Source organism: Coenobita brevimanus, chromosome 94 (genome assembly GCF_032717465.1).
Source record: "Coenobita brevimanus isolate Jiangsu-jjx chromosome 94, ASM3271746v2, whole genome shotgun sequence".
In the NCBI taxonomy this organism is placed as follows: domain Eukaryota; kingdom Metazoa; phylum Arthropoda; class Malacostraca; order Decapoda; family Coenobitidae; genus Coenobita; species Coenobita brevimanus.
In genome coordinates, this window is record NC_137047.1 from 5,583,621 (window position 1) to 5,610,314 (window position 26,694).

Below are 26,694 nucleotides of genomic sequence, written 5' to 3' on the forward strand. Positions count from 1 at the left end.
CATCGAACATACTGGAGTTAAGTAGACCCTGTCCAAAGATCTCATGTATCTCTCCACTGCAGAGCAATTGCTTGGCACAGGAGCTGATATAAAAGATTCGGGGCTAGACAACCTTTCATTCGTGGTCAACCATCGATCCACACACCCACAAACTCACTCAGAACCTCTGTTAGCTGTCCGGCTCAATGAGGAAAGACGGTGACTAAGACAAGAAAATATTATAACAATCTCTGCACTGAAGTCATTGAAAATAGTCAATATCCATCCCTTATGATGAGTTTTAGAGAGCCGGTGCTGGAAGGAAAAGTAACAGGTAATGTACGAGAATACCCCCCCCCCACCGTGACTGTACACATTATTAGTACTGAGGGAAGGAAGTGCCCGTGTTTTGCAAACATTTCTACGTCAAGTATGGAGGTCAGAAGCAAGTGGAGTTGAAAGATCAGCACGGGAATCGTCCAAGATAGTCAGAGGCAAAGATAAGAGCAAAAGCTCAGTTTGATATAAGGAGAAGAGGAGAGTAGAGAGGAAAAGAGGAGAGAAAGGAACAAAGTTAGTGAAGAAAGTTACTGGAGAGGTTTTTGTAAAGATTCTAAAAAGAGTGAGACGTGTGTGTACAAGAAGGGTTTATACAGGAATGAATGGAAATTCTTTCGGCAATACAAATAACAGATTTTCCACAATTTCAGGCCAAAGCACACAGGCATGTGATTTAGGTACCAAGGTTATTGATTTCCAGGGTTATAGATCTCATCTCCTTTCCTAGCATCCCATAACGGCACAACAGCTTCTTGACGCAATATTTCAGTAACTGGGCCACCTTCAGCTATTCAAAGTAATGAACAAAACAGCCTTCTGGAAAAATCCCACCATACTGAGTTTCAGGGTTCTGAGACCCCTCCTTCCTCCAGCATCCCCTGGCAAATCACAGGGTATGGTTGCCATATCTCAGTCGTTAGGCTAGTTTTGATTTTACTTTACACATTTAGCAGAACTATGGTAAGTCCAGTTTACTGATCTTCAAAACTACAGTACTGTACTGTATTACTGTACTGTATCATTACTGCACTGTATTTTATGCGTAGTTTTCATCTTTTACTCGTGGGAAAGTTTTTAGGGTAGATGGTCAAAACGATTAGTGTAACACAATATCTGGCTCGACGTTGATGTACGTCTCCATCTTCAACGAACACTTTATATATATATATATAAACTGAAAATCAGCCTTAAAACCACATAGTGAAGTTAGGACGTCATTTCCCAGGACACTGCATTTCACTCAGTCTTGTGGCACTTCATGGAGAACCACTTTGGATCTGAAGACTCCACTGCCAGACATTAAAACATGTTCTCTTGCATGTTTGAACAGTCCCTCCCCTACAGCACCTTACCTCCCATGCATCTCAGCCTGCTGATGTCGTACCTCAGCAGCTAAGTTACCTTTGGCCGAACAGCTTTACGAACACGATAAACCTGTGGTGAAGGGTGTAAAGGGCCAGTTTGGATTTTCAAGAGAGCAGACCCCTTCCCTTCAGTATCCCTGCATACATCACAGATTGGGGACGCTGTAACTCATTAGCCAGACCACCTATGTTTGTGCTACTCCGCATAAGCAATAGGCCTATGGTAAAGGCAAAGGTTAGGCTACTGATTTTCGAGGTTCTTGGTTCTCCTATCCCCCCCCCCTACATTACAGCTTGCGAATGCTGTGGACCATCTATGGTTGTGCAATTTTGCATACACAGTGGGCTCGTGCTGAAGGCCAGGCCGGTTCATTTTCTAAAGTTCTTTTCCCTTTTACTCCAATATCATCCCCTCCACCTCCACCACCACGCGCATCACAGTTTGTGGACTTTCGAGTCACCTTTGCATCTGAAGACTCCACGCTCCAGTTTACACTGTTTTACAGCATCTCCCTTCCCGTCAAATATAATAATAATAATAATAATAATAATAATAATAATAATAACAATAGTAATAGTAGTAATAGTAGTAGTAGCATCAATAATAATAACAATAATAATAATGATAATAGTAATATTAGTAACAACAACAACAAAACAACAACAATAATAATAATAATAATAATAATAATAATAATAACAACTAGAAGGAAGTCAAGATAAGATCAAGATGTTGACTTTGGAAAACTGCATCTATAATACAATTTGCACAGTAAGTTTTAACATGCACATTTTAGAGAAATTCCAAAGATTTCAGAGATTACAGAGGAAAATCTCGATCGAACCCTCAATTCCTGTTCCCGAGGAAGCAATGCAGGTTACATCATATAGAGATGAGAAAACGTTTCAAAGTCTTTAATTCCTCTTCACAAAAATGATGTAATATATAGAAATAGTCAGAAAGAGTCTTAAACTTCCCTAAAACTTATTCAGATATACCTTCGCATAATATTTGACGATGAAAACGCTTAAGTTTTTTGGAAAAACTTTAATATAATATAGGTAAGAATGTAAGCACTGTAACCTGTTCTTAGTGACCCCCATATGGGTTGCATGAAAACATTGTGTGTTGAATAGTATTTTGTTGATAGTTGATATCTACTGGTTCTTGTAAGAGGTAGGAACTGTAAAGTTGCTTAGATGTAGTATTATTGACCCTGTATAGCATGGAATGTTTTGTGAAGTGTACGGGTCGCAGTTTCTCTCAAATTTGAATCTCTTACGTGGGAGGTTCCTACCCAATAAGCGGAAATTAACTTCAAATTAAAACAAGGGGTTCCCTTAGCGGAACACCATCTTTCATTTTACTGTAGGACTTTGCAGGTCATCCATGGTTTACTTACTTCGTTGGCTACCTCTTAATTCAGTAATCACAGGGTGGAAAATACAACACAACTGGGGCAGCCCGAAACTGCTGCGGTTGAACGCCATCCCCAGTTACATATACTTCCAGATCGTAAGGGGCTGGAGTAGCTCAGTGGTAGTGCTCTTACTCCACGACCATAGGGGATTGGCATTTCGAGTCAGCACCACCGTAGCATGTTTCTGGTGAGAGTAACAGTCACTCCAAGGATCTCCTTGTCCTGCAGAGCTATATGGTTCAGTGGTCCTAGCTTGGGGGATTCACCCTTTCGAGACAGTAAGATATGATGCTAGGAGCTGAATTGTGCGCTGTTGCAGCATACATGCATGGTGTACAAAAGGGAAGTTGTACAGGTCTAGTATAGTTAAATGGATCAATCAGCATAACTGAGCATATAGAGCTTCACTGCAGGAATGTAAGTGTGGACAGATTTGCTGTTGCTCCAGTATATCAGCCCATAACTTGTAAGTGGAAGAAGTAGTTCAAGCGTATTGCATCTATAAAGTGTTGCGAAGGCGTGAAGAATACAGTAAAAACCACCATGAGCTGACAAAGAGGAAGTGAGGCACAAAATGAGGAGAAAATGGGAGGAGGAGGAATGAATGGGGCTGTCACAGGCAAACATGGTGACAATGTCAACAAAGAAAATTGTGGTAACTATGGTGTTGTGGTATCAAACTAGGATAAAGCGGTCTCCTGTAAGGTACAGTATGTAAATTATGGTTCCACATTGAATGTGATAACATGCCAGATGAGGTATATAATTACTTGATGAAAGTGGATGAACAGATTGTTTGGTACTGTACTGCTTGCATGTAACTACAGATGTGTGAAAAAAACAGAGGCAAAAAATATTAATATATCAAATAGACATGCTGAGTTGGAGGGGAAAAATGGATGATTTGGCCAAATCAATGACTGAGGGGAGCAAAGCCAAGGGTATAGTCATAAGGGCAGGGATGGTGGAAGCCCAGTCAGTTGATATTAATGAGAAGATAGATAGCAGTGACCTACTATATAAAAATCTAGAAAACAGGCTCAGTATTATAGAGGCAAAAGCTACTGAATTAGAAGATAAAGTGACATCCTGTGGGATTAGTAACCAGGCCAATTACGCAGATACGGTCAGGAACAAGGCAACACAGGACACCATTAAGCAAGAATTGTAACAGCTGAAGCTAAGCATGAATGAAAGTGACAATAAACTTAAAGAAGAAGTCAAGGAAAAGCAAAAACAATGAGAGAACTGAGAGATGAAGAAACCCCAAAGAACAACATTATCATCTATGAAGTACCAGAAACTAAGGAGAAAGAAGGAGTGAAAAAACAGGAGGATCAGAGGTTTGTTGTGAAAGTAGTGCATGAATCCTCGGAAGTGAAAATGCAATGGAGTAATAGAAGAAAGATTATTAGGCTGGGAAAATTTAATGAAAATGCTGAGAAACCTAGACACTGCTTGTGGGCTTTGATTAATGAACTGCAAATATGAAGGTTTGAAGGAAGTGAAGAAGCTAAAAAACAAAGAGGAATACAAGGACGTGATACTCCAACATGATCTCACATGACCACAAAGATGAAAGACATAAGAATAGTGGAAAATGTCTTCTGAAGAGCTTCGAAGTTGATACCGGGAATGAGGTCTCACAGTTACCCAAAACGATTAAAAGCTTTGGATATACCTTCTATGGCTTATTAGCATATAAGGGAAGATATGATTGAAGTACAGTATGGTATATAGGATAATAAGTGATATGTATGACCTTGAAGTGAGCTTCACAAAGAAACTAAGGGCCAACCTGCAGTAACAACAAGAAATCGACAAAAGAATGGAATAGGACAAAACTGAGGCAGATGTCTTTTAGCTCAAGAATTGTGGATGTGTGGAACAGCTTACCAAGTGAAGTGATTTAGGCAAAAAGTGTGGTACATATCTTTTGAAAAGCTCCATGACAGGCTTTGGAAAAACCAAGCCATTAAATATAATTTTAGGGAAAAATAAAAACCACCTTGGGCCACCACACTAGTTTGAACTCGGGAGATGATTAAGATTGGACATGGAGGACTAACAAGACCTGCGTTCTGTGTCGCCGTAAGATTCAGTAAGGTAATGTTAAGTGCGAAGCCCTTTTGAATGAGTCAACACAGGGAATGCAAACATCATTACCAGCCAGTGAATGCCGGTGATTTATGCACCTGACACTAAAAAATCTGCACCTGCACTCGAGAAAGGTGTGTAGTTCTAGGATTTTGAATCTATGACCTCTGGTGATTGATACATTTGGTAGCTACAGTAAAAATATTTGAGGGCTCAGTGGAGGAATGATGGTGAAAAATATTCCAACACAATCGTAATGTTTGCTCTTAGTAGTCTACCTTGAAAAGAATTTAAGTCCGGGATTCTCAAGCAATCAGCATGGCTTAGCTCTGATAGTCCATCAACGCTGGACCAGTTAAAGTACAGTAAGACCCTCACTTTACCATACCGTGCTAGACCAGTTGTTGGATTTACAAGCACTTTGAGGTCCCTGGACAAACTGTTGTACATACCGGATAATGGGAAAAAATCACGTAGATTATCCGCTGCATGGGACATATGACACAGGCCTACAAGTTGAAACCGGATCACTTTCCACGTGCGGGGTAACTCACAACGCAGTTACCAAAATAGAGAAGCTCAGAAAAGAAATATTGTCTAAATGAATTAGGGGTAGGTTCAGCCTAATGGCAGGAAGTAAAGCTGCAGTGGATTGGAAAGATTTATCGTAGCCTGAAGGTAATTGAAGAGATGAAAAGTATTAAAGTAGGTTGATGAGATATTAAGGGGAGAGGGAGAGAGAGAGAGAGAGTAGGGCAGGGATGGCATTAGAATGAAAATATTCATAGGTGATCTATTACTGAAACTAGTGACCATATCTGGCATTAGTCTCCCAAACATGTACTGATGATTTTAAACGTGTGTGTGTGTGTGTATATATATATATATATATATATATTTACTGGTATATATTTTTTTTAGCAGGAGCCGGTAAGATGGCACTCTCCAAGCGGGACTACGATGAGTACAAAGCAGCAGTGGATAAACTGGTGCACAAGTATGTTTCTCGGGATCGCTCCAGTGTGGTGTCAGCTATCACCCATGTTGTTGACTCCGGTGGAGACAAGAGGAAAGTTGAGGACAAGTTGATGAGTTATGTGGATAAAAGTTTGGCTTATAAACTGGCAGAGAAGGTGAGGTATAGATTGTAAAGGAACCTGGTATGATTTTGATTACCTGTGTTCTGTATGTATAAATTGCCTGTCTATCTATCTATTGCCAGACGCCACAATCCCGTAAGGGGTGGCCATTTGTATACAGTAATTATTGTACAGTACCTTGTGAACTCGGGTTGCATTGTGATATGATACTATATGCATGTAGTGCAGATGTTGCAGTAGCAATTTGTAATTGGACATACAGTACTTATACTGGTAAGGAATGTACTGGTAATGGAGGAGACCTCATGAATGTACACTTTTGTCTTAGAATTACACGTGATAAATTCAGTAATGTTAATCATAAGCTTTCAGCTGATAGTAATAAGCATAAAATTTGTTTTTTGTCAGTTGTAGAGGTGTTAGGAAAGGCATGCTTGCCATTTTCACTAAACAAGGGCTGTGGGAGGGATCCATTATGATACTGCTAGTATATAAAATATGTCATTGATAGAGGTGCTGTGATTTAAAAATTACTTTAAAACCATGACTAAATGCACATTTTTGTGATGGCTGTTGGTATAGTGACAGCACTGCCAAAACCATTGACTCATACATGCTTATGTTACCTCCTCTTGCCAGCTTGCCATTCTCTTCTTGGTGTAAGCACTTTTGTGTTAGTGCTGTGTACCTGCTGTGTGCACTCTATTCTCACATGTTCTGTGTATATCTTCCTTGCATATTCCATTATTATGCAAATATGGTAAGCCCATGTAATATGGTGTTTGTTTTTTCAGCAGTTAGGCACAATGATTTCTTTTCTCCCCCCCTCTTCTTTTTTTTTTTTTTTTTTTTTTTTTTTTTTTACTGAGATAATATACAGTACAACCCATGTTACCATAAGTTTTCCAAGAGTCATGGCCACTAGTCTTGCCTGTCAAAACAGCTCCTCATATTCCTTCACTGCCTTGACTTTTATGCCCTTTTGTGTGTGTGTGTGTATGTGTGTATTTTTACCATGATGTTATTTTTTATTTCCCATTATTTCTTTTAAGATAAATTATTCGGCTAAAACTTTCAGCATTATCGTGAGACAACACTCACACTCGTAACTTGTTTGTAAGCTTACAGAGAAGGAATGGAATAGTTGGAAATTGTTCAGTGCAGTTAAAAGTATGTTACTACGGTGGTTGGTACCCATATAACCAAATTATGGTGCCTGGTGGTTGAATGGGTAATAAAGGCACCCCAGTTGGATGGAGCCTGTGTAGGTTTATATCCAAGGGGTCGTTGGGGTTTATTGCTCACGTAATGCCACTCAGGGATGAGTGAGGCTGGTCACTCTCATTCTTAAATGTCAGGACCATCTTGCCCAGCCCCAGGCTCCAATGCTCCTCATGGGGCAACATAAGGCTGGATGATGGATGGATGGATGGATGTGTGTATGAGAAGTGTGCGAAGTGTGAACATCGGGGGTAGGGTTGCAAGAGGTAGATCGAAAAGACCTGGGATGAGGTCATAGTGTGTGACCCCAGGAATAATGGACTGCATAGAGAGGCTGTCAGAGATTGAGCAGCATGGAGAGTTGCTATTGGGTGACCAAGGCCGATACATGCAAGCATGTTGGAGCCTTTATAAATGAAAATGAAAACGAAACGATATCTTTGCGGCATGTGCTAGGAGTGTGATAATGTATGATACTGAGACCTGGGTAGCAAAGGAAGAAGATATTCACAGGCTCAAACGTACGGAAATGACAGTGATTAGGTGGATGTGTAGTGCTTCTTTGAATGGGAGGCCTGGTGGGGCTAGGTTTACAATGGACGAGTTAAGAGGAAGGATGGGACTGGAGGGTATTGGTGTTGTGATGAGGAGAGGTAGACTGAGATGGTTTGGGTATGTGGAGAGGATGGGGGATGACAATTGGGTACAGAAGTGAGAAGTGTTAACACTGGGTAGGGTTGCTTGAGGTAGACCAAAAAAGACCTGGGACGAGGTCGTAGAGTGTGACCTCAGGGATAAGGGACTGAATATGGAGGCTGCCAGAGTTCAGGCAGCATGGAGAGCCACCATTAGGTGACCAAGGCTGATGCATGCAAGCTTGTTGGAGCCTTTATAAATGAAATGATATATATATATTTATGTTATTATACATTTATACACACACACACACACACACACACACACACACACACACACACACACAGTGGTAACATTCTCGCTTGCCAACTGGTGGACGGGAGTTCGCGCCTCGCTCAGGTTGCGAAAAGTTTCACTGACGAAGTGGGTGGTTACTGTCCCCCTTGAGCAAGGGGACGTGTGTGTGTGCGTGTGTGTGTGTGTGTGTGTGTGTGTGTGTGTGTGTGTGTGTGTGTGTGTGTGTGAAGGTCACAGTCTTGCCCTTAGATCGGACTATATGAGTTCTCAGCTCCCTTCCGGGAGGGTAAAAGCCGACGATCACGACCATCAAGTGATCCTGACCGACCCGGTGAATTATGCACACAAAATTATGCATCATCATCATATATGCATTATTTAATCCTGTGTTGCCCCATGAGGAGCGTAGGAACCTGGGGCTAGGCAAGTTGGTCCTGACATTTAAGATGAAAGTGACCAGTGTCACTAACCCTTGAGTGGCATTATGTGAGTAATAAACCCAAACACCCTTTGGATATAAACACAGGCTTAATCCAGTTGGAGTGCCTTAATTACCCACTAAACCACCAGGTGCCATACTTTGGCTATATGGTTATCACTCAGCATAGTAAATGGTTTCCCGGTGTACAGGAAACCATTTTGCTTGTCAGTTAGTGTAGAGTCACCCTTAGGCAGAAGGAAGAGGAGAAAGGCACCATAAATGTTTTTTTACATACTATTTATGGTTAAAATTTAATTAGCTTAATCTGTACTGATAAATAGTGGTATGAAGTAATTGTAACAGCTCTACCATTTCTCAGGCATTTGGAATACTGGAGGACATGGGAGCCAAAATGAAGAGCTCATCCTCAAGAAAACGTCCCCACAAAGAGGACAGTGAGCGGGAGAAGGAGAGCAAGAGAGTTAAAGTTAAAGATGACAAAGAGGTGACACCTAATGATACCAAACCTCCTCAGCCCCCCTCTTCAACACCAAATAATGCTTCCAGTCCTGGCCAGATACAGGCACAGCAGGTATACAGTAGCTACAGTAAGCTAGGGTAATGTGAACTGTTACAAATGAGTACATATAATGCATTTTTTATTAATTTCTATGCCAGTGGTGATACTCTGTGGGAAGCAGGTTTATAAACCACTTCGAGCTGCCTCCAGGTGTAGTGGAGTTGGAGGGCATATGTTATCAGCCCAGCCAAACTCTGAGGAAAAGGGTGGCAATTAGTACTTCAGTGTGTGGTAAAGAAGCAATAACTGCCTTCAGTGTTTAGGTGACATTTAGAATTTTCATGCCTTTTATTACCCTGAGGAATCCCTTAGGCTTCAGTGGCCCAATTGTACTTCTGGATAGTGCTATGAAGGTAGCTCTTTCATGTGTTTGTGGGAGAGAGAAAGAGAGGGAGCTAATCATGTGGATCATCGTAGGTTACTGTATTTTTTCTGATGTTTCCAATTGTGTTTTCAGATCAAGGATATTATGGCAAAAGCTCAAGCAGTGATTGAAGAAAGAAAGAAAGCCATGGCTAACCTCCAGAATACTGAACCAAAACCTGCAACCAATGGAGCTGGTAATGTAATGTGATACGTCTTATAGATTTTATTTTTAGGAATGTGACTGTTTGCTGTGAATCTCTTGGGGTCTAGAAATTTCATTACTCTAAGTAACCTATGCAAAACAAAAGAAGGGGGGATAAAGAATCTTCAGAACTGGGTCATAGCCCTGCCTAAATCCTTATAATGCTTGGCAGGGTCATGTGGCTTAGGGGAATGTGAGAGAATTAGTTAAAATAATTGAAAGTTATTCAAGTAGTGAGTGTATTCAAGAGAGGGAGAGATAGTGCAGTGGTATCGTTTGATATGATGAGTAGGAGGAAAGTGGATGGCATGGAAGGTGTACATGTGCATGGTTAAGAATGGCCAGTTGCATATAGGTAGAGAAGGATCAGGATTGATAATGCACGGTGGAGAACAGTGAAAGATTACCTGGTATATTAGATCAAGGTGCATATAAATCTTGGAAGTTTGTTTTCATTGAGTAATGTGTCTTTATTGATGATATATACATTTGTAGATGTGGGAGCATCTTTTGGAGTGTCCCTGTCTGTTTTCTTAAGGTCTCAGAGATAACACTCAACTTTATTAATGTCCAGTGAATTAAATGATGTAAGTGCATGACCTCTTGTGCACTGTGATTAGAATTCCACAGAGAATTCTTTGCCAAAAGAAATATTGTCCAGTTCATTTTGTATATGAAATATTTTAGTTGTGAAGAGTGAAACAACATCAGAAGCAAGCTGGGCATTATGGTAGATACAGAAATTGGTTTAGCATTCATATTTTTCTGACCAGCCAGATTATTTGTAACATCATTTTTTTTTTTCTTTAATCTTTCTTTCCTTCCATCCTCTTCTGTCTTTCTTTCCTTCATTCTTTCCTTGTCCTTCTGCCTACGGGTAACTTTACACTCCCTCTTCTGTCTCTCTTTCCTTCATTCTTTCCTCTTCCTTCTGCCTATGGGTGACTCTACACTGAGTGACATGCCAAATGGTTCCCTGAACACCAGGAAACCATTTACTACGCTGGGTGGTAACCATGTAACCAAATTTTGGCACCTGGTGGTTTATTGGGTAGTTATTGAGCTCCAGTCGGATTGAGCTGGTGATGGTTTATATCCAAGAGGTGGTTGGGGTTGATTGCTTATGTAATGCCACTCAGGGATGAGTGAGGCTGGTCACTCTCATCATACTGCCTAGCCCTGGGCTTTTGTGCTCCTCATGGGGCAATGTAGGATTGGATGATGTTTTATACTGAATAGGTTAAACTAGGAATGATGCTGTACCGATCAAATAAGTTAAAGTGGTATTTGTTTCTGTTACAGGTGGCTTTACATTGAGTGACAAGCCAAATGGTTTCCTGTAAGCCAAGAAACCATTTACAACGCTGGGTGGTAACCATATAACCAAACCATACGTGCTCCCTACGTGTCAAGTGGGTTGGTGGAGGATTAGTGCCCCTCCCTGTAAAACACATAACTCAGAGTCAAATGGCCACCCCGTACGGGATTATGGCATCTGGCAATAGATAGATAGATAGATATCTAAGTCTATTAGTCCAAGACTTGCATGTAAGTGACTAATTTTACCTCATGATATATACAATACAGCTGGTGTTCCACTGCTGCAGCAGCCCCCACCAGCCCTGTTGGGTGCTCTGGGGGGTGGGGGTTCCAGGGATGTTGGCTCCCGCATTGCTGAACTGCAGGCTCGGATCCAGGCACAGCTGGGTAGCAACCCTTCCCTCAACCTGCCAGGGCTACAGTTGATCACTCCTGGCACCACTACTCTCCCACCACCACCCAAGCCTCCAGGGGAACAGAGTAAACCTACACCACTCATTCTGGATGCTGAAGGCCGTACAGTTGACCAGAGTGGCAAAGAGGTTCACCTTACCCAGCGTATTCCTACACTCAAGGTTATAACTTTTTTATTTTTTATTTTTTAATAATTTCTGAAGGTGTAAATAAGTAGATAGGCTAATTGATATTTAGGCTGACAGTGAGGAAAGAAGGTGAAAAGATACTGTATCCTCTTTTCTCAGATCCTCACTCTCATACCATATTTCAGGAGGATGACTAGGTTTTTGAAGACTTGAAAGATGTGTCAGTGGTTGAGGCTTATTTCACAGGACATGTATGACAGTTCTCCTACTTTAGTGCATTCTGTTTTCTTTGTCTCTTCACCTCACATAAACTCATATGCAATCCACAGTGTCCCTTTATAATGCAACCTCTCTTGACACACGGGTCTTAAAAGAGAGGCAAGACTTCAACATAATCTTAGTGAAAGATCTCTGATAATGCCAGGTCAAGTGGCCCTTTGGTTTTTGACTCACTTCTCACATTACTCGTCACAACTGTCACTGCAACAATCATGGAAAAGGCAGGGACACACCTTACTTCTGACTTTTCATATTTCTGATGAGAGCAAAGGAAAATTTTTTTTTCAGTGAATTAAAAAATCAGTTTTCCAATCTTTCAGCCTGTCTCAATTTTCTCCATACCTTTGGCAACACACAACTTGGTCCTTCATGGTCTGTTAGTGTCATCAGTGTATCTTTTTCTTGTGATCTGTCAGGAAAAGCACATGAAGCAGCTTCTTTTACAAAATTGGCTTTACAAAAGTTAGATGTACTAAACCAGTGCTGGGCCTTATCCCTTCTGCTGCAGCATTAGGATTTCCTGGCACACCCATGGTGAAAAATAAAGTTTTATAGTTTGTATGTTCTGAAATGAAGGAAGCATGTTGAACTGTGGGTATAGTCACAGTTTCTCATAGTTTGGTCATAGAAGCAAAGGTCCAGGTTTTTTGCTCAAAGTAAAAAAATAAAAAAAATATATATATATTTTTTTTCACAAAGTTTTTAGTGTGATGAGATGAAAAAGCATATTTTAAAGTAATATGCCAATTTTTAGGTCAGTATTAACCATACTATAGAGTGATGAGTGTTTTAGATTTGAATTTTAAGGAGGACTGCATAACAAAGAAAACTTGAGTAGGGCAACAGATGAGGAGAGTCACAGGAAAAAAAGGACAGATGCCTTCATGTAATCTGTTTTAAGTCACTAGTCACATATTCTCTCCAAAACAGTGCATGACAAATATGATTTTTAACTGAACACAAGTGATGTATGCTGCAATTGCCTTCCCTAGACATCAAGTGATTTATGTCACAGTTCTTGAAATAATTGGCCCCAGGGTGGCGTATAGCTCTAATTGGTATGATGGGTTCGCCATACCGGTACACAACTTTTCTGAAGCATGGAACACAGTTCATATGTATATGCTGTTGTTGAGCAATGTTGGGTATGGGCAAGCCGGCTGCTACAAAACATACATTCATACATACAGACATACATACAAACCGGGTAGACTTAAGACTTTTTATCTTCTCAGCATCCCTTCACTCATTGACTTGTATTGGCTTCTGTTTTTCCATTGATCCTCGTTGCTTTTCTGAACTCTCTCCCTGCATCCTCTTCCCGTATGGCAGACACACGACACTTGTCTTTGTACATTCACATTCAGGCTACACTGGGACTTGATCCTGCATTATCAGAATTATCAGTTCTGTACTGTGGCATCTTGCCCATAATTACTAGCACTTTCTGTATTGTGATAGCTGGATTTTCAGAGCCCAGTCACCACATAAGAACCAAATACATTGTACTGTATATACAGTATCTTGTAGTATAGTCATACATTCTGAACTCTTCGTATGATGCTTGGTTGCTAGCTTTACAAATTTATGTTACAGGCCAACATTCGAGCCAAGAAGCGTGAGGAGTTCAAGCAGCAGCTGCAGGAGCGGCCACTGGAGGACACAGCTGAAAGTAACTTCTTTGACAACCGAATCAGCGCTCGGTCCACACTCCGGGTCAAGAGAAGTTTCAAGTTCCATGATAAGGGCAAGTTCATCCAGCTAGCTCAGAGGGAAAGAGCAAAGGTTGGTACTCATTGTATAAAAGTATTAAGCATTGTGGAAGACAGACGTATAAATTTGTAGCCTAGAAAACCTCAGAATATTTTATAGTCAAGAACATGGAATTGAGGGGAGGATGTGTAAATGATTGTACAAGAGTATTACCGGTACCATAAGCATTATGGATGACAGACATATGAATTTATAGCTAGCATAGATAATTAGTTTGCAGACTTAGGATCATCATCATCATCTGAACCTCATTTCCTACCTTAGGGCAGGGTGAAGAGTAGCAGTGTCCAGACAACCCAAATTTACCCAGTCCAATAGGCCACGCTTCCAGTCACTCACCATTCAAGTCTCTGGAATCCTGACTGTATCTGATACGCCAAAAACATTCACCACATTTTGTAGCTTCACATAAACATAGCTATCCGATAGAGTCAATCTCTACTTATGTGGAATAAATTTGCAGCCTCATGTGAGAAAGGAGACAGGAATATTAGAGGCGTATTGTGAAACCAGTACTGGTATCTGCTTAAGTGAAAATTGTCATGTTTTAAGGGATAATGGTGCTGACTGTGTTATTCAGGTGTGATGGATAGATGCCAAATGCAAGAAAGCAATTGAGATTGGAAGCGTGGGAAATTATTTTAAACGTAGTAGTGGCAGTAGGTGGTGGGAACCATCATACACTCACTTGATGTAGTGCATGCATCCAACATCACCGGAGACGCTTCAGTCTAACTGCCACTTAACTTGGTTAGTGTCAAAATGTATGCATTTACCTGTAACTCTGATACTATTATGGAGATCAGGAAAGAGAGGTCACATCATCCTCAGTCTTTCTCGCCATGGTTTTCAGTCTTGGAGGATTAAAGAAGAGGGTCATTAATGAGGATGAACTTCGCAGCCTACCCATCTCACATGAGCAGTGGAGCTAGGGGAGATGGCTAGGTTGTTTAAAGTTTATTTCACAGCAGCATTGGTAGATCTCGCAAGCAAGATATATAGAAATTTTTCTGCTGGATATTAATACTGTATACTTTTTTCCATTAACAGAAATGATTACTGACTAATTGAAAACCACTTAACATTGCAAAAAGGACACCAGAAATGCAACTGAAGTGTGGTTAGTTTGTCCTTGACAAGAAGGATTCAAAGGAACAAAGCAGTCTGTGTTTTGGGGGCCAGTTTCTGGAATTTTCCCAAGCCTGTTGATTTTTTCCACTGCACTTATCAGTTATGGGTTGAGTATAGCTGTCTGCTCAAGTGGTGTTTAGCTCTTATGGAACCTGCACAAGTGGCTGAGTTACATTTCCAGGCTGACAGTGTCGAATAGCATTGTATTTTGAATAGCAGTGGTGTTGAAAGAATTGCTAAAAGGATATACAGATTATAAGTGTCAGGACTGATAATGAGGAGGAAGCCTAGAAACTTAGCAAGTTAGACTGACTTACAGATAGTTGTTTGAGTATATGGAAAGGTGAGAGATGTGAAAGGAATAGATCAAATTAGAACAGAGTGGTATATGAGCTTGAATGATCAGTGATGTGGTCAAAGTAAGCTGTTGAAATGGTCTGTGGGGCATTAGTGTGGAAGTTTGAATTGCTATTGATGTAGACTATTTTGGACAGCAGCTGAAGTGTGTGAATGTACACAGTTGTGAAAGATAGCATGGATGTAGAAAATCATGCTTTCAGTACTACCTTGCTAAGGCAAGTAGCAGAAAACATGGAAAAACACACTGATCTTTGGAATGTTAAGGAACAAACTCTGCCTGAAATTGTTTTATAATTACCTAAGAGGAAATGCTCAGTGCAAGTGTATTTTCTTCTCTGCAGTCACGGATGGAAAAACTTCAGTATGAGATCTCTCAGATTGCGAAGAAGACAGGGATTTCTTCAGCAGCCAAGTTGGCACAATTGGAACAGAGAGAGATGAAGAGTGTCACTGATGAAGCGCCAGATGTAGAGTGGTGGGATGCTGTAATACTCCATCACAGCAGGTAAGTAGACATCAGTAATAAAAATAATAATAATGATAATAATAATAATAACAATAACAATAATGACGGTCATCTTCATTGTCATAATCATCACCATCTCAGCAGTATGTGCACTTTTGCTTTCTCAGTGCTCAGTCTTCTTGTGGTCGTACACCTCCTCCCACCGTCAAACTCACTCATATGTACTCTGTTCAACACTGTGCATATCCATTCTGAATTGTTATACCATCTAGGCACACACTTATTTATCTTTTGATCAGTCAACTTCCTTACTCCACATCTGTCACAGTTTTCTATTCTTCTTATCCTATCCAACCTGACGAACCTACATGTATTTCATTTCCTCAGATGTCACACAACTATCCAAGTTTATACCTTGCCAGAGTTTCACACTCACATGTCGGTGTAAGTGTTACCACACCTTCATACTGTTTTCTTGTCATATCTCTACTTAGGTCTCAGTTTCATTTCAAGGCCTTCATTGGAATGGCCACTTCATTCATTGAGCCATGCTACCTCTCACTTCCTTCAAATCTCTCTCATTTCCTCAGGATATCAGAGTCATCATCTCAAAGCAGCCATCACCTTAATTTTATCTGTGTTTACTTTCAGATCTTGCTACTCACAGCCAATGGCAAAACTCAGAACCAATCTGCAGTACTAGTTGCAACCCCAGGCTCAGCTAATTGTGAATCTGGTGCACTGCAGGCTTAATTTCCTTTTGTCCAGCAGTCCACTAACCTCATTTCGGAGGATAGAGAATAACTGAGAGACTTTAGTATAACCAGGTAGTTGAGCCTCCTGGCTACATCAGTATCACCACATGAAGCCATCCCATTCCAACACTGAACCAGTCTACAGAAATCACATTCAGTAGTAGCATGCAGTACAGCATCATGTAGAAATATTCCATCCCTCACCATTCATCACCAGCTTTATGCCAGTTTTTGTCACTCGTAACCCCATCTGTATAAATTAAAGCAGCCTTTGGGACATCACAGTTCCTTGTTTCATTCCAGAACTGATACTGAACCAACCACTCAAACATCAGTCTGTCAGTACACATGCATCACTGCTGTTATTTACTTACACACTCTGGTTTCTTAACACTATCCTAAATCCCTCCTATTTCTCCTTGTCATGCTAATTTTCTGGACTCTTTGTCATCTTGATTGGGCTGCTGCAAACTTAATTTGCTGAATTATTAATAAATGTTTTGGAGGATAATTATGTTTATTCTGAAAAACAAGCTTATAGGGATGGATGAGCTCGTTGCTGAAAATATGCCCAATTATTGCTGAGTCTGCAATTTATTCGTCATATCTAAAATCATATAGCTTGTTGTCCTTGGCCAGTTACATCCTATGTTTGAGAGTAATAATGTAATTACACTTGTTTAGCCTGCTTTCAGGAAGCACTTCTTAACGTGTATACCTGGAAGGGAGCAAGATATCTGCAAAATAGATATATAGAGTGATAGATGTAAAAGTTTCTTATGTCCAGCAATTCAGTAGTTTGTGGAAATTAATGGGGTTATGATAAAAATTATAGATGAAGTAGCTATCTTTTTGTATGTTTAAAATTAACCAGATATCCAGAGGAAGGTGAGCCTGTGAGAGTAAAGGATGACTACATAACATGTTTGATTGAGCACCCACTGGAGATGAAAAGCCCTTCAGATCCTACAAAACCAGCCTCACTTCAAGTCTTCCTTACCAAGCAGGAGCGCAAGAAGCTTCGTCGTATGAATAGGAGAGAGACGTGGAAGGAGAAGCAAGAGAAAATTCGATTAGGCCTGGAGCCACCACCAGAACCTAAGGTCTGTGTAGCCAGTGTAAATATAATTTATTTTTGTACTGATCCAAGAAGGATTGAGCAATTTCTTTTGATTATATAAACTGTTCTATTGTAAAGACAAGTATCTACCTAATCATTATATGAAGCATAGATGTCCTTAGTTTTGAGGGCAGTTTAACTCCATCCCTGCAGCTGACATTTTTGTTCAGTGATTGTTACCGCTGGGCCAGAATTGGGATTTTCTCATGTTGTCAGCATTCAGTTACTGTAAAGCTCCTCACGCATTCTTTATACTGTATACCTGACACTGTTAGAAAACACTAACCTGCACCTTCAGTTTGCGACCTAGTTGTTCCCTTTCATTTCTCCAGGAGCAGAAATACTGTATGTTCATTTCATATACAATTTAAGGTCACACAATTATTGTCCTGATTACAATTTTTTCACTTATTTCCACAGTTTCCCAGTCACTTTCTTGTTTCTGCAATTTGAGAGACCTGCCATGCATTTGGGGGCTGAGTGGTCTGGCTAAACTAAGGAGAGTTAAATAGATAAATATATAAAAGCACCACAAGTGCACTTATTTCTGTGAATGTCTACTTCCCTAGATTGATCCTTGCACTAGAAATTACACTTCTTTTTTTTTTATTTACACTTTCTTACCAACTGATTTTCACATATTTTGCAGTTGGTTGGCCCTTTCTCCCTTACCAAGCAGTAGGGGAGACTTCAAGACTATTACTTTCTTTCCTGACTGATTTTAATGTGAAATTTGTGCTAATTTTGATCATTGTCACCCAGTGGGCATGGGATAATCCCTTTCATCCCAAGAATGTGTTCCCTATGCTGAAAAAATGTCATCTGTCATTGGCTAGTATAAGGGTCATGGTGATCATAAGATAATAAAAGCTGTCCTGGAGTTTAGTGCGTCTTTGATCAGTGGTTAAGTGTGGGTTCCTGTTTATGCATTTGAGTACTGTTCTGCATTATTTACCAGCTGTAATTGCTTCAGGTACGAATGGCCAACCTGATGAGAGTATTAGGAACAGAGGCAGTTCTGGACCCTACAAAGATGGAAAAACACGTGAGGGAGCAGATGGCTAAACGGCTAAAGGCTCATCAGGATGCCAATGCCGCTCGCAAGCTAACACCGGAACAGCAGAGGGAGAAGAAAGTTCGTAAAATTAAGGAGGATACATCATTAGGAATTAATGTAACTGTTTACAAGTATGTTCAGTGGCATTTTTTCTTAGTAATTGATGTTGTGTTACTCTTAGTTATTCACACTTGGATACTGTAGGTGGGGGTGCTCACCACCCACTCACTCGTTGTAGTGCTGCTTTGGGTGTCTGCCCTTTCCTTTCTTCCATCCTTCCTCTTCTGTCTTTCTTTCCTTCATTCTTTCCTATTCCTTCTGCCTATGGGTGACTCTACACTGAGTGACAAGCCAAATGGTTTCCTGTACACCAGGAAACCATTTGCTACACTGGGTGATAACCATATAACGAGTTTATGGCGCCTGGTGGTTTAGTTGGTAATTAAGGCACTCCAGTCGGATTGAGCCTGTGGAGGTTTATATGCAAGGTGTGGTTGGAGCTTTTTGCTCATGTAATGCCACTCAGGGATAAATGAGGCTGGTCACTTTATTCTTAAATGTCAGGATCAGCTTGCCTAGCCCTGGGCTTCTACACACCTCATGGGGCAATGCAGTTTTAGATGATGAATGAATATTTGATTGATAATTAGTATTTTTAAGAAAGAGGAACTGTGTGGCCAAGCACGAACAGTAAGTGTGGTTGTAATTGTGTAAATCAATATTTGGTACTTAATGGGCTACTTTGAGGACATTAGGGCAGGCTTGAGGGGAGTCATTATGCATGACAGCAAGGAAAGTTGGAGCAAATATAATATTTTTACCTATATTCTTTTGTTTTTATTGCTTAAAAGTTCAAAACGCAATATGGAGGTTGGGATCATAGTGGCACGTTACAGGTGACTGGAATGTAGCTTTATGTTGGTTAGCAGGAATGTGAGATATATTTAATATTTTAACTGCAATTTTTACAGGGTTTATTACCAGGCAGTTAAAAGTTGATTGCCTTTTCTAACATTTATTTTGTTTTCCAACAGAGTGACTGACTTCTCTAATGGATCTCACAAATTCAAGGTTGAGACAAATGCCAAGCAGCTTTACATGACAGGGACTGTAGTATTGTTCAAAGATATTAATGTCGTGGTTGTGGAGGGTGGCCCCAAACAACAGAAAAAGTATAAGAGGTAATAATTATTATGAATCTTTGCTAAATTATCTAATATGTGCTAACTTTTGTATATCATCTTAACATTATTCCCTGCTGTTATGCTTGATTTGGACAGAATCCAGCAACATGACTAGGAAAAAGGGGGGGGAGGGAATAATGATTAATTTCTAGTATAGAATAAATGTGAAATGCTTGGGTCCAAAAGCCACATGAATAATGATGAGTACATCAGAATTATGTAACAAATAGCCTCCTGTACCTGTAGCAGTAAATACAGTGAAGTACAGTTGGTTCCATATGAAGGTACCTTACCCAGGGAGTGATGTGCAAGGCTGGGAAAGTAAACTGACAATGCAACTGTGCTTATGGAACCAAGTGTCCAAAGGAAGAGAGGACAAGAGATGCGAATAGAATTTTTGTCATGCTTGCTTTTGTTTTGGTTTCATATTAATGGAAATCCAGTTTAACAAGAACAACAATAATGCCATTCACACCTATCCCTGCCCCTTTTTTTTTTTTGGTCGCAGTGACGATGTTCCAACTGGCTGCAATGACTGCCTCCTTGTTTCGACATTATAGCTGTACACCCACGTAATTGTTTTTCCCAGTGAAATAATTTCACACAAACATGTTGCTTTTCAAGATCCTTCATTGTTCAACTTGCAACAAATCGCCAAGTGCACTAAACACACGTTCACTCAAGTGCGTGTACTGTGGGTCACAAAAATATGGGTGCACAGGGGGTCCGATGCCTACTGGAAACATTCGAACAACTGCTGATATTGAGGGAGGGTTGGTAATGTCTGTTTATATAAACATAACATTTGCTATATGTTTGCAGGAGGATATTGCTAGTTGGCGATGTATGATATCCAACATCAGGGCTACCAAAGTGTTGTAGGTCTGACACTAATATATTAGTGCTCTTCGTTCTGTGTTCCCAGATGTTTCACTCATATTGTGCTCCGATAATTTTGTGACTTACAGTACCTTGATGACTATAGTCTCACCAATCTAAAACCAAGGTTTGGGTGGGGTCTGGCGCTGGGTGCACCCATGCCATACTTCCTAAACGAGCGATGAGTAGATTCTGTTATATATGTAATAGGCATCACAGATAGGTACACACATACTAATACAATATAAACGTAAGTATTCTAGCATATCAAAGGAAGGTAAACTTGTAATGCATATGGCTCTTGTACATCAATAAAGAAACGTGGCATACATATTTTACAGTGGTGCTGAAAAAAATGTAGTTACTTTTACCGTCTTTCACGGTAGTTCTAAGTTGGGTAAGTAATGTAACAATTACGTTTATAATATAATTTGAAGGAATCAGTAGAACATACGCTATTTTCTTAATAGAAATAAATAATTTAAAACACTCACGAGCGGCAACATCCAGATCCATTGGAGGGAGATTTAAGCTTCTGTCACGTGCTTCCACTGTTCACTTTGTTATACAGTATATATAACTTAAATTATATTTATAACTTAAATTAGTTTGTCTTTACACACACACACAAAACACACACACACACACACACACACACACACACACACACACACACACACACACACACACACACACACACACACACACACACACACAGAAGTGGGTGAATTCATGTCAGGCCAGGTGGCGAGGTGTGAGTGGACGAACTCTAACGGTGTCAGGTCAGCCACTACCCAATCAGAGTATAGGAAACAAGGCAACGCTGTACACCGGGAAATCCCCGGCTGGACTCCACCCAAACCTTGGTTTTAGATTGGTGAGACTATAGTGACATGGTGTGATGCGGCTAGCATTAGACTAAAACTCAAAGTCGCTACTACACAGTGCTCCCGTTCAGTCACACTATGCTGGCTTGTTGGCAAGCTATTTAAAAAGTTCGGTTTCTTTTTGGACAGACTAGTGTGTACGTATACATTATATATACTGTATAAATATGTATATACAGTATATATATACAGTATATATATATATATATATATATATATATATATATATATATATATACAGTATTGTGAACTTTTTGGTCATTTTTCACATGTACTGTGTGCTTATGCTTGATGAGTGGGTCATGAATCATCAGTTTGGAGTGTAAACTTTGACTAAAATGTTATATGTTTGGTTAGGTATAAGTGGGTCAAAATGCACGATGAAAACCCAATTTATTTAACTGGTTTTCTTGCACCATGGGCATAAGAAATGTTTAAGGCTGCCGCAGCCTAGGGATTAAAGGACATTATTATAGCTGATGAAAGTTCGGTGGGTTTCGTGGCATCTGTTAAATCCAGTATCTGCTATATTGGGATTCATTACAGTGAGAGGTTACTGTACTAAAAATGAAAACTATACCCATTTTATACAAATCTGGCCCATAATTTTGCCTTTTTGCAGCTTATTTCACATCCCCCAAACAGCTTCATTTCACCTCACAGCCCAGCTTCCAAGGTGATGTTGCAATATTCATAGGAACTGCTCATGAATAGGTTGCATTTTATGAGTTAATAACAGCAGAGGGGATTATTATATGTCTGACTAACAATAACAATATTTTTATTTTATTTTATTTTATTTATTTTTTTTTTGCAGGTTAATGTTGGATAGAATTAAATGGGCCGAAGAGTCCCGTTCCAAAGACACTGAACTTGAATCGAAATGTCAATTAATCTGGGAAGGAGTTGTTCCTGAACGAAGCTTTGGTGAAGTAAGTAATTTACTGTAATTGTAATGTACAAGTATAGTACTCCTGGTGGTCACTCATGATGAGTTGTTGTTACATCCAGGATTCTAAGTACAGTACTGTATTATATGAGAACTGTAGAAAGTAGCTACATATTTTCTCTGTGTGTGGGTGTGGGTGTGTGCTCATTAGCAGGGTTGCATCCCTTTCTTGCATGTTAATAAGAGTGGTTTAACCCCACATATGGTTTTGAAGTAACTACTAATAAAATGTAAATACATCATCATCATCATTCAGACATCCCTTCCCACCCTAGGGTGGGGTGAGGTAGGGGCCAAAAAAAATACTAATCAAATTTTACCCAGTTGTATGGACCACACTCATAATCACTCATCATTAGATAGATCCAAACTTATTCTACACATAGCTTCACATTCACCTATCCAGCAGAGTCAGTCTGGCGGCTGTCAGGTTTAAAAAGGTTGCCAAACCCCTGGTCATTCTGTGTACAAAATTCATCCAATCAGATGAGATTTTTTAGGCTTAACAGGGAGTGAGTGAGTCTGCCTGGAGTGATTTTTTTTTTCTTAAGCTGTCATTTGCTTTAAATTTATAAAAATTTTGGTGAAATACCTGTATGTGTGCATACCTAATGCAGTAGTATTATGATCGGTGTATGAATTATAGCTATTGTAATACCCAGACATCAGTACTTTTATGTTTAGACCATTTGAAAATCCTTTGTTTTCTTTCTCAACAGATGCAGTTCAAGGCCTGCCCTACAGAGTCTTTTGCAAGAGATCACTTCAAGAAGCATGGGGTAGAACAGTATTGGGATTTAGCTTACGGGAAAAAAATTCTAGAAGAAGCAGATAGTGGCATTTAATGAATGCTGTTGGTTAATGACGTGAAACACTGTACTGTATTTCTGTTATGGTAATTTTTATAGACACTTGACATGTGTTTGTAAAAATGAAAATTGACTATTTTGGATATACCGGTAATACAGTAATCATGTTAGGTATTTTGCTCAATTTTGTTGCGGTCGTCAAAGTGCCACCTGGGTCATGAATCAGCTTGAAACTACTATACTTACATAGTTTCTTTGCACAACAGATATTAAGATTCAATAAACCAGGTTACTACTTGGTAAGGAGATAAAAATGTTTGGAGTAAAAAATATTTTTAAATCAAAGTTGAGGTGCTCCCCGTGACAACTTACATAGCTAAATTTAGTATATCTATAAAGTCAAATCTCCTTGATTGCAGTTAATTGGTCCACCAAACTGCCGTAAGAGCAAAAACCTGCACTAACCAGACAAAACAGTAAATGAGAACAAATTAATGTAATTGGTTCAGGGCCCATGAGCTTACACTTGCTTTTTTGTACCCAAATATTAGCCCTTAAACAAACTGGAGGGAGTGGATCAGCAATGTTTTTGCTATTCTTGATTGTGAACTAGATGACCTTTTTTGTTTGTACAGGCATTTCTCATAACTAGTGAACCAGCATTTTTTTACTAGGAATTTTTGCCTGTGAATATGAAATCCTCATAATTAATCATTCCTAACCATCAGGTACTGTTCTTGTGAATACAACACTTCTCATTACATTTCTTGTTCCTTTAGTTAAATTTACCCTTAAACGATTCTCACAAAACTTTAATTTATTCTGAATTACCTCTGTCAAATTAAAAAGCATATTTCCATTGCCAGTGTCTACTGAGGCACTTTACAAGTGAGTGTGGAGTGCATAAAGTGTTATCATGTTTTAAGAGGTTTTGCATGTTAAAGCCAGTTGCTGTGGGGCATGCTGTTACCATAGTGACCAGTACACTCAATCCTCGTAAATCGCGTTTATAAATCACGGATTTGTAAATCATGGCTAAGTGGCTGTCAGACTGCCGGCACCCTTAAATTGCTGTTAAGTCACGAAAATTGCAGACCTAGGCACCGAAGTGGGCCTTTTCCGAGGAGAATCGTAAACCGCGGCATTCAGTTTGAAAATCGCGAACCAACAACCAATCACCACCCATCCCTGGTGGCAAGTGTGCATACTAATGCTGCCACGTCATTGTTGTTCTTCCTGCCAGTCCGCACACTACAGACCATCGCCGTGGAGTACGAGAGCTACCTGTCTTTTTTGTGCACCGTCCCCCCTGGCTCCTACCTTCCATGGCCCCTCTTGAACCCCTGATGAAGCGCTCTAAGCAGTATGGCATCACGAAGCAGCTGCCGTTGTCGTACAGTCAACATTTGGAGCTCATTTGTCGTGTTGAGAAGGGAAAGAACCACAGCCTGGCCCTTCACACACTGAGGACGTGGATGACGTAGCATCTGTCATCTCTGAGGCAGACTTTGAGGGCTTCCTAAGGGAAACAGAGGAGCTGGAGAAGGGAGAACAGCATGAGGGAGCACCCCCACCTCATGGCGAGAGGTTTTAAGTTCTTCCCAACACCACCCCACTCCATTCACTTAAGCAATATCATCATAGGATTAAGGTGAGATCCCATAACATTGCTTATTTCTATTAAATACATGCACTGAATATTCCTAAACTTGTATGTTTGTGTTTGATGGTGCCTAGATAGGTGTAGGTAGGGTGCTGTGGGGGGTGGTTGGCCAAAGTCCAGACCCAAATTCATTTTTCACATAAGAGTTATTATTTATAAACCACGGAATTTGTAAATCGCGGCAGTGGTCCAGACCCAAATTGCTGCGATTTACGAGGATTGAGTGTACATACCCAGTGACCTACTGCATTGGCCACCTGGATCTTCTCGTATATTTTCACTCGCCCATCTGGTCAGAAACAGTTATCTTGGGACGTTTAATGCGGAAAGACATTTTCTTAATGCTAAAAGGAAAACAGTAATACTGTATATTTTTTGCAGGGGGGAGTTGTTAAATGCTCTGATAACTGTTCTTACAGTTATCAAAGAGGTAATACTGTATATGCATTTTTCCCGTGTAGCACTTACTGCTAGGAGAAGGACAATATTTCTGCATTCCTTTTGATTTTTCTCAGTTTTTCTCATAGCATAACCTCAGTCAGTGCAATTTTACCTGTGATATTGAAAGTACAGTAATGCATTACTTCATATGGCTGCAATCAAGAAGAACCACAATAACAAAACCAGTGATCAAGGAGATTTGACTGTGTTTAGTATTAATATCTTTCAAATGGAATATGGAAGGATATTTTTTTTTTTTTTTTTTTTTTTAAAGGAAGAGGGAAAACACATTTTGTAATTGACACAGAGCAGAGGTAGATATGTCATTTCTTTTTAGGGCTCAGGTGATGTGCTGTACCACTTTTAGTATGCAAGAAGAGAAGACTGCTGTCATAACTTTTTGATCACTCACTCTATGTTGCTAGTGAATAGTGACATCAGCCTTTCATTGTTTTGTATGACTCATGATGTCAGCCTCACATTATTGTATGCAACTTGTGACTCGAACGTCTTATATTTGTTATTTTACATTTATTTCACTGATTAATCAGTAGGAAATCGGTAATCAGGCTACCTGGCCAGTTTGCTGATTAATCGATAATTGATCTTACGACTAATTAATTGAAGTCAGTTAATTAAACAAATATACAGTACTGTATGTAATTTCACATCCATGCTTTTTGGGTGGGGGGGCTCACCAACCCACTCAGTGTAGTGCTGCTTCCAGGTGCCTACCCTTTCCTCTCATCATTCCTCTCCTGTCTCTCTCCTTCCTTCTTTCTTATGTCTGTGGGTGACTACACTGAGTGACAAGCCAAATGGTTTCGTGTACACCAGGAAACCATTTACTACATTGGGTGGTAACCATATAACCAAATTTTGGCACCTGGTTGTTCAGTGGGCAATTAAGGTGCTGCAATAGGATTGAGCCAGTGCAGGTTTACAGTATATCCAAGGGGTGGTTGGGGTTTATTGCTCGCATAATGCCACAATGCTATGCAGGGATGAGTGAGGCTGGCCACTCTCATCTAAAATGTCAGGACCAACTTGCCTAGCCCTGGGCTCCTACACTTCTCATGGGGCAACACTGGCTTAGATGATATGATTTTATTCTATTTATGCTGTTTGCTGATAACTTTGTTTAGCTTTGGAAAGGCCTCTCATACATCATCTCAAAGAGATAGCCTAAACAGTGTTGGTGTGTCATGTTTTCTTGCAAAGATGGACTATGCTTTAAAAAAAAAAAAAAAAAGTGTACAGTACAGTACTTGTTTTTCATCAGAGAAAAAAAAAAATGTTTATATAATGTACAAATTATAGTGATATAGTGATATA

General features: G+C 40.0%; 1 protein-coding gene across 3 annotated transcripts; it reads left to right on the plus strand.

The window, feature by feature from the left end:
* Nucleotides 1-5,856: 5,856 nt before the first annotated feature.
* Nucleotides 5,857-26,002, plus strand: Prp3 (pre-mRNA processing factor 3). 3 transcript variants are annotated; one of them, XM_080282732.1, is made up of 11 exons: nucleotides 5,857-6,054; nucleotides 8,976-9,188; nucleotides 9,634-9,741; nucleotides 11,352-11,639; nucleotides 13,482-13,670; nucleotides 15,491-15,654; nucleotides 17,245-17,473; nucleotides 18,464-18,678; nucleotides 19,582-19,728; nucleotides 22,315-22,429; nucleotides 23,166-26,002. In XM_080282732.1, the coding sequence occupies exons 1-11, from the start codon at nucleotides 5,857-5,859 to the stop codon at nucleotides 23,289-23,291; spliced, it is 1,992 nt and encodes a 663-aa protein (XP_080138858.1). In that variant the 3' UTR covers nucleotides 23,292-26,002. The 3 variants fall into 3 exon arrangements, with proteins under 3 accessions (XP_080138858.1, XP_080138857.1, XP_080138859.1); XM_080282731.1 differs by having other exon boundaries at nucleotides 9,634-9,736; nucleotides 11,332-11,639; XM_080282733.1 differs by having other exon boundaries at nucleotides 5,898-6,054; nucleotides 8,960-9,188; nucleotides 9,634-9,736; nucleotides 11,332-11,639.
* The last annotated feature ends 692 nt before the right edge of the window (nucleotides 26,003-26,694 follow it).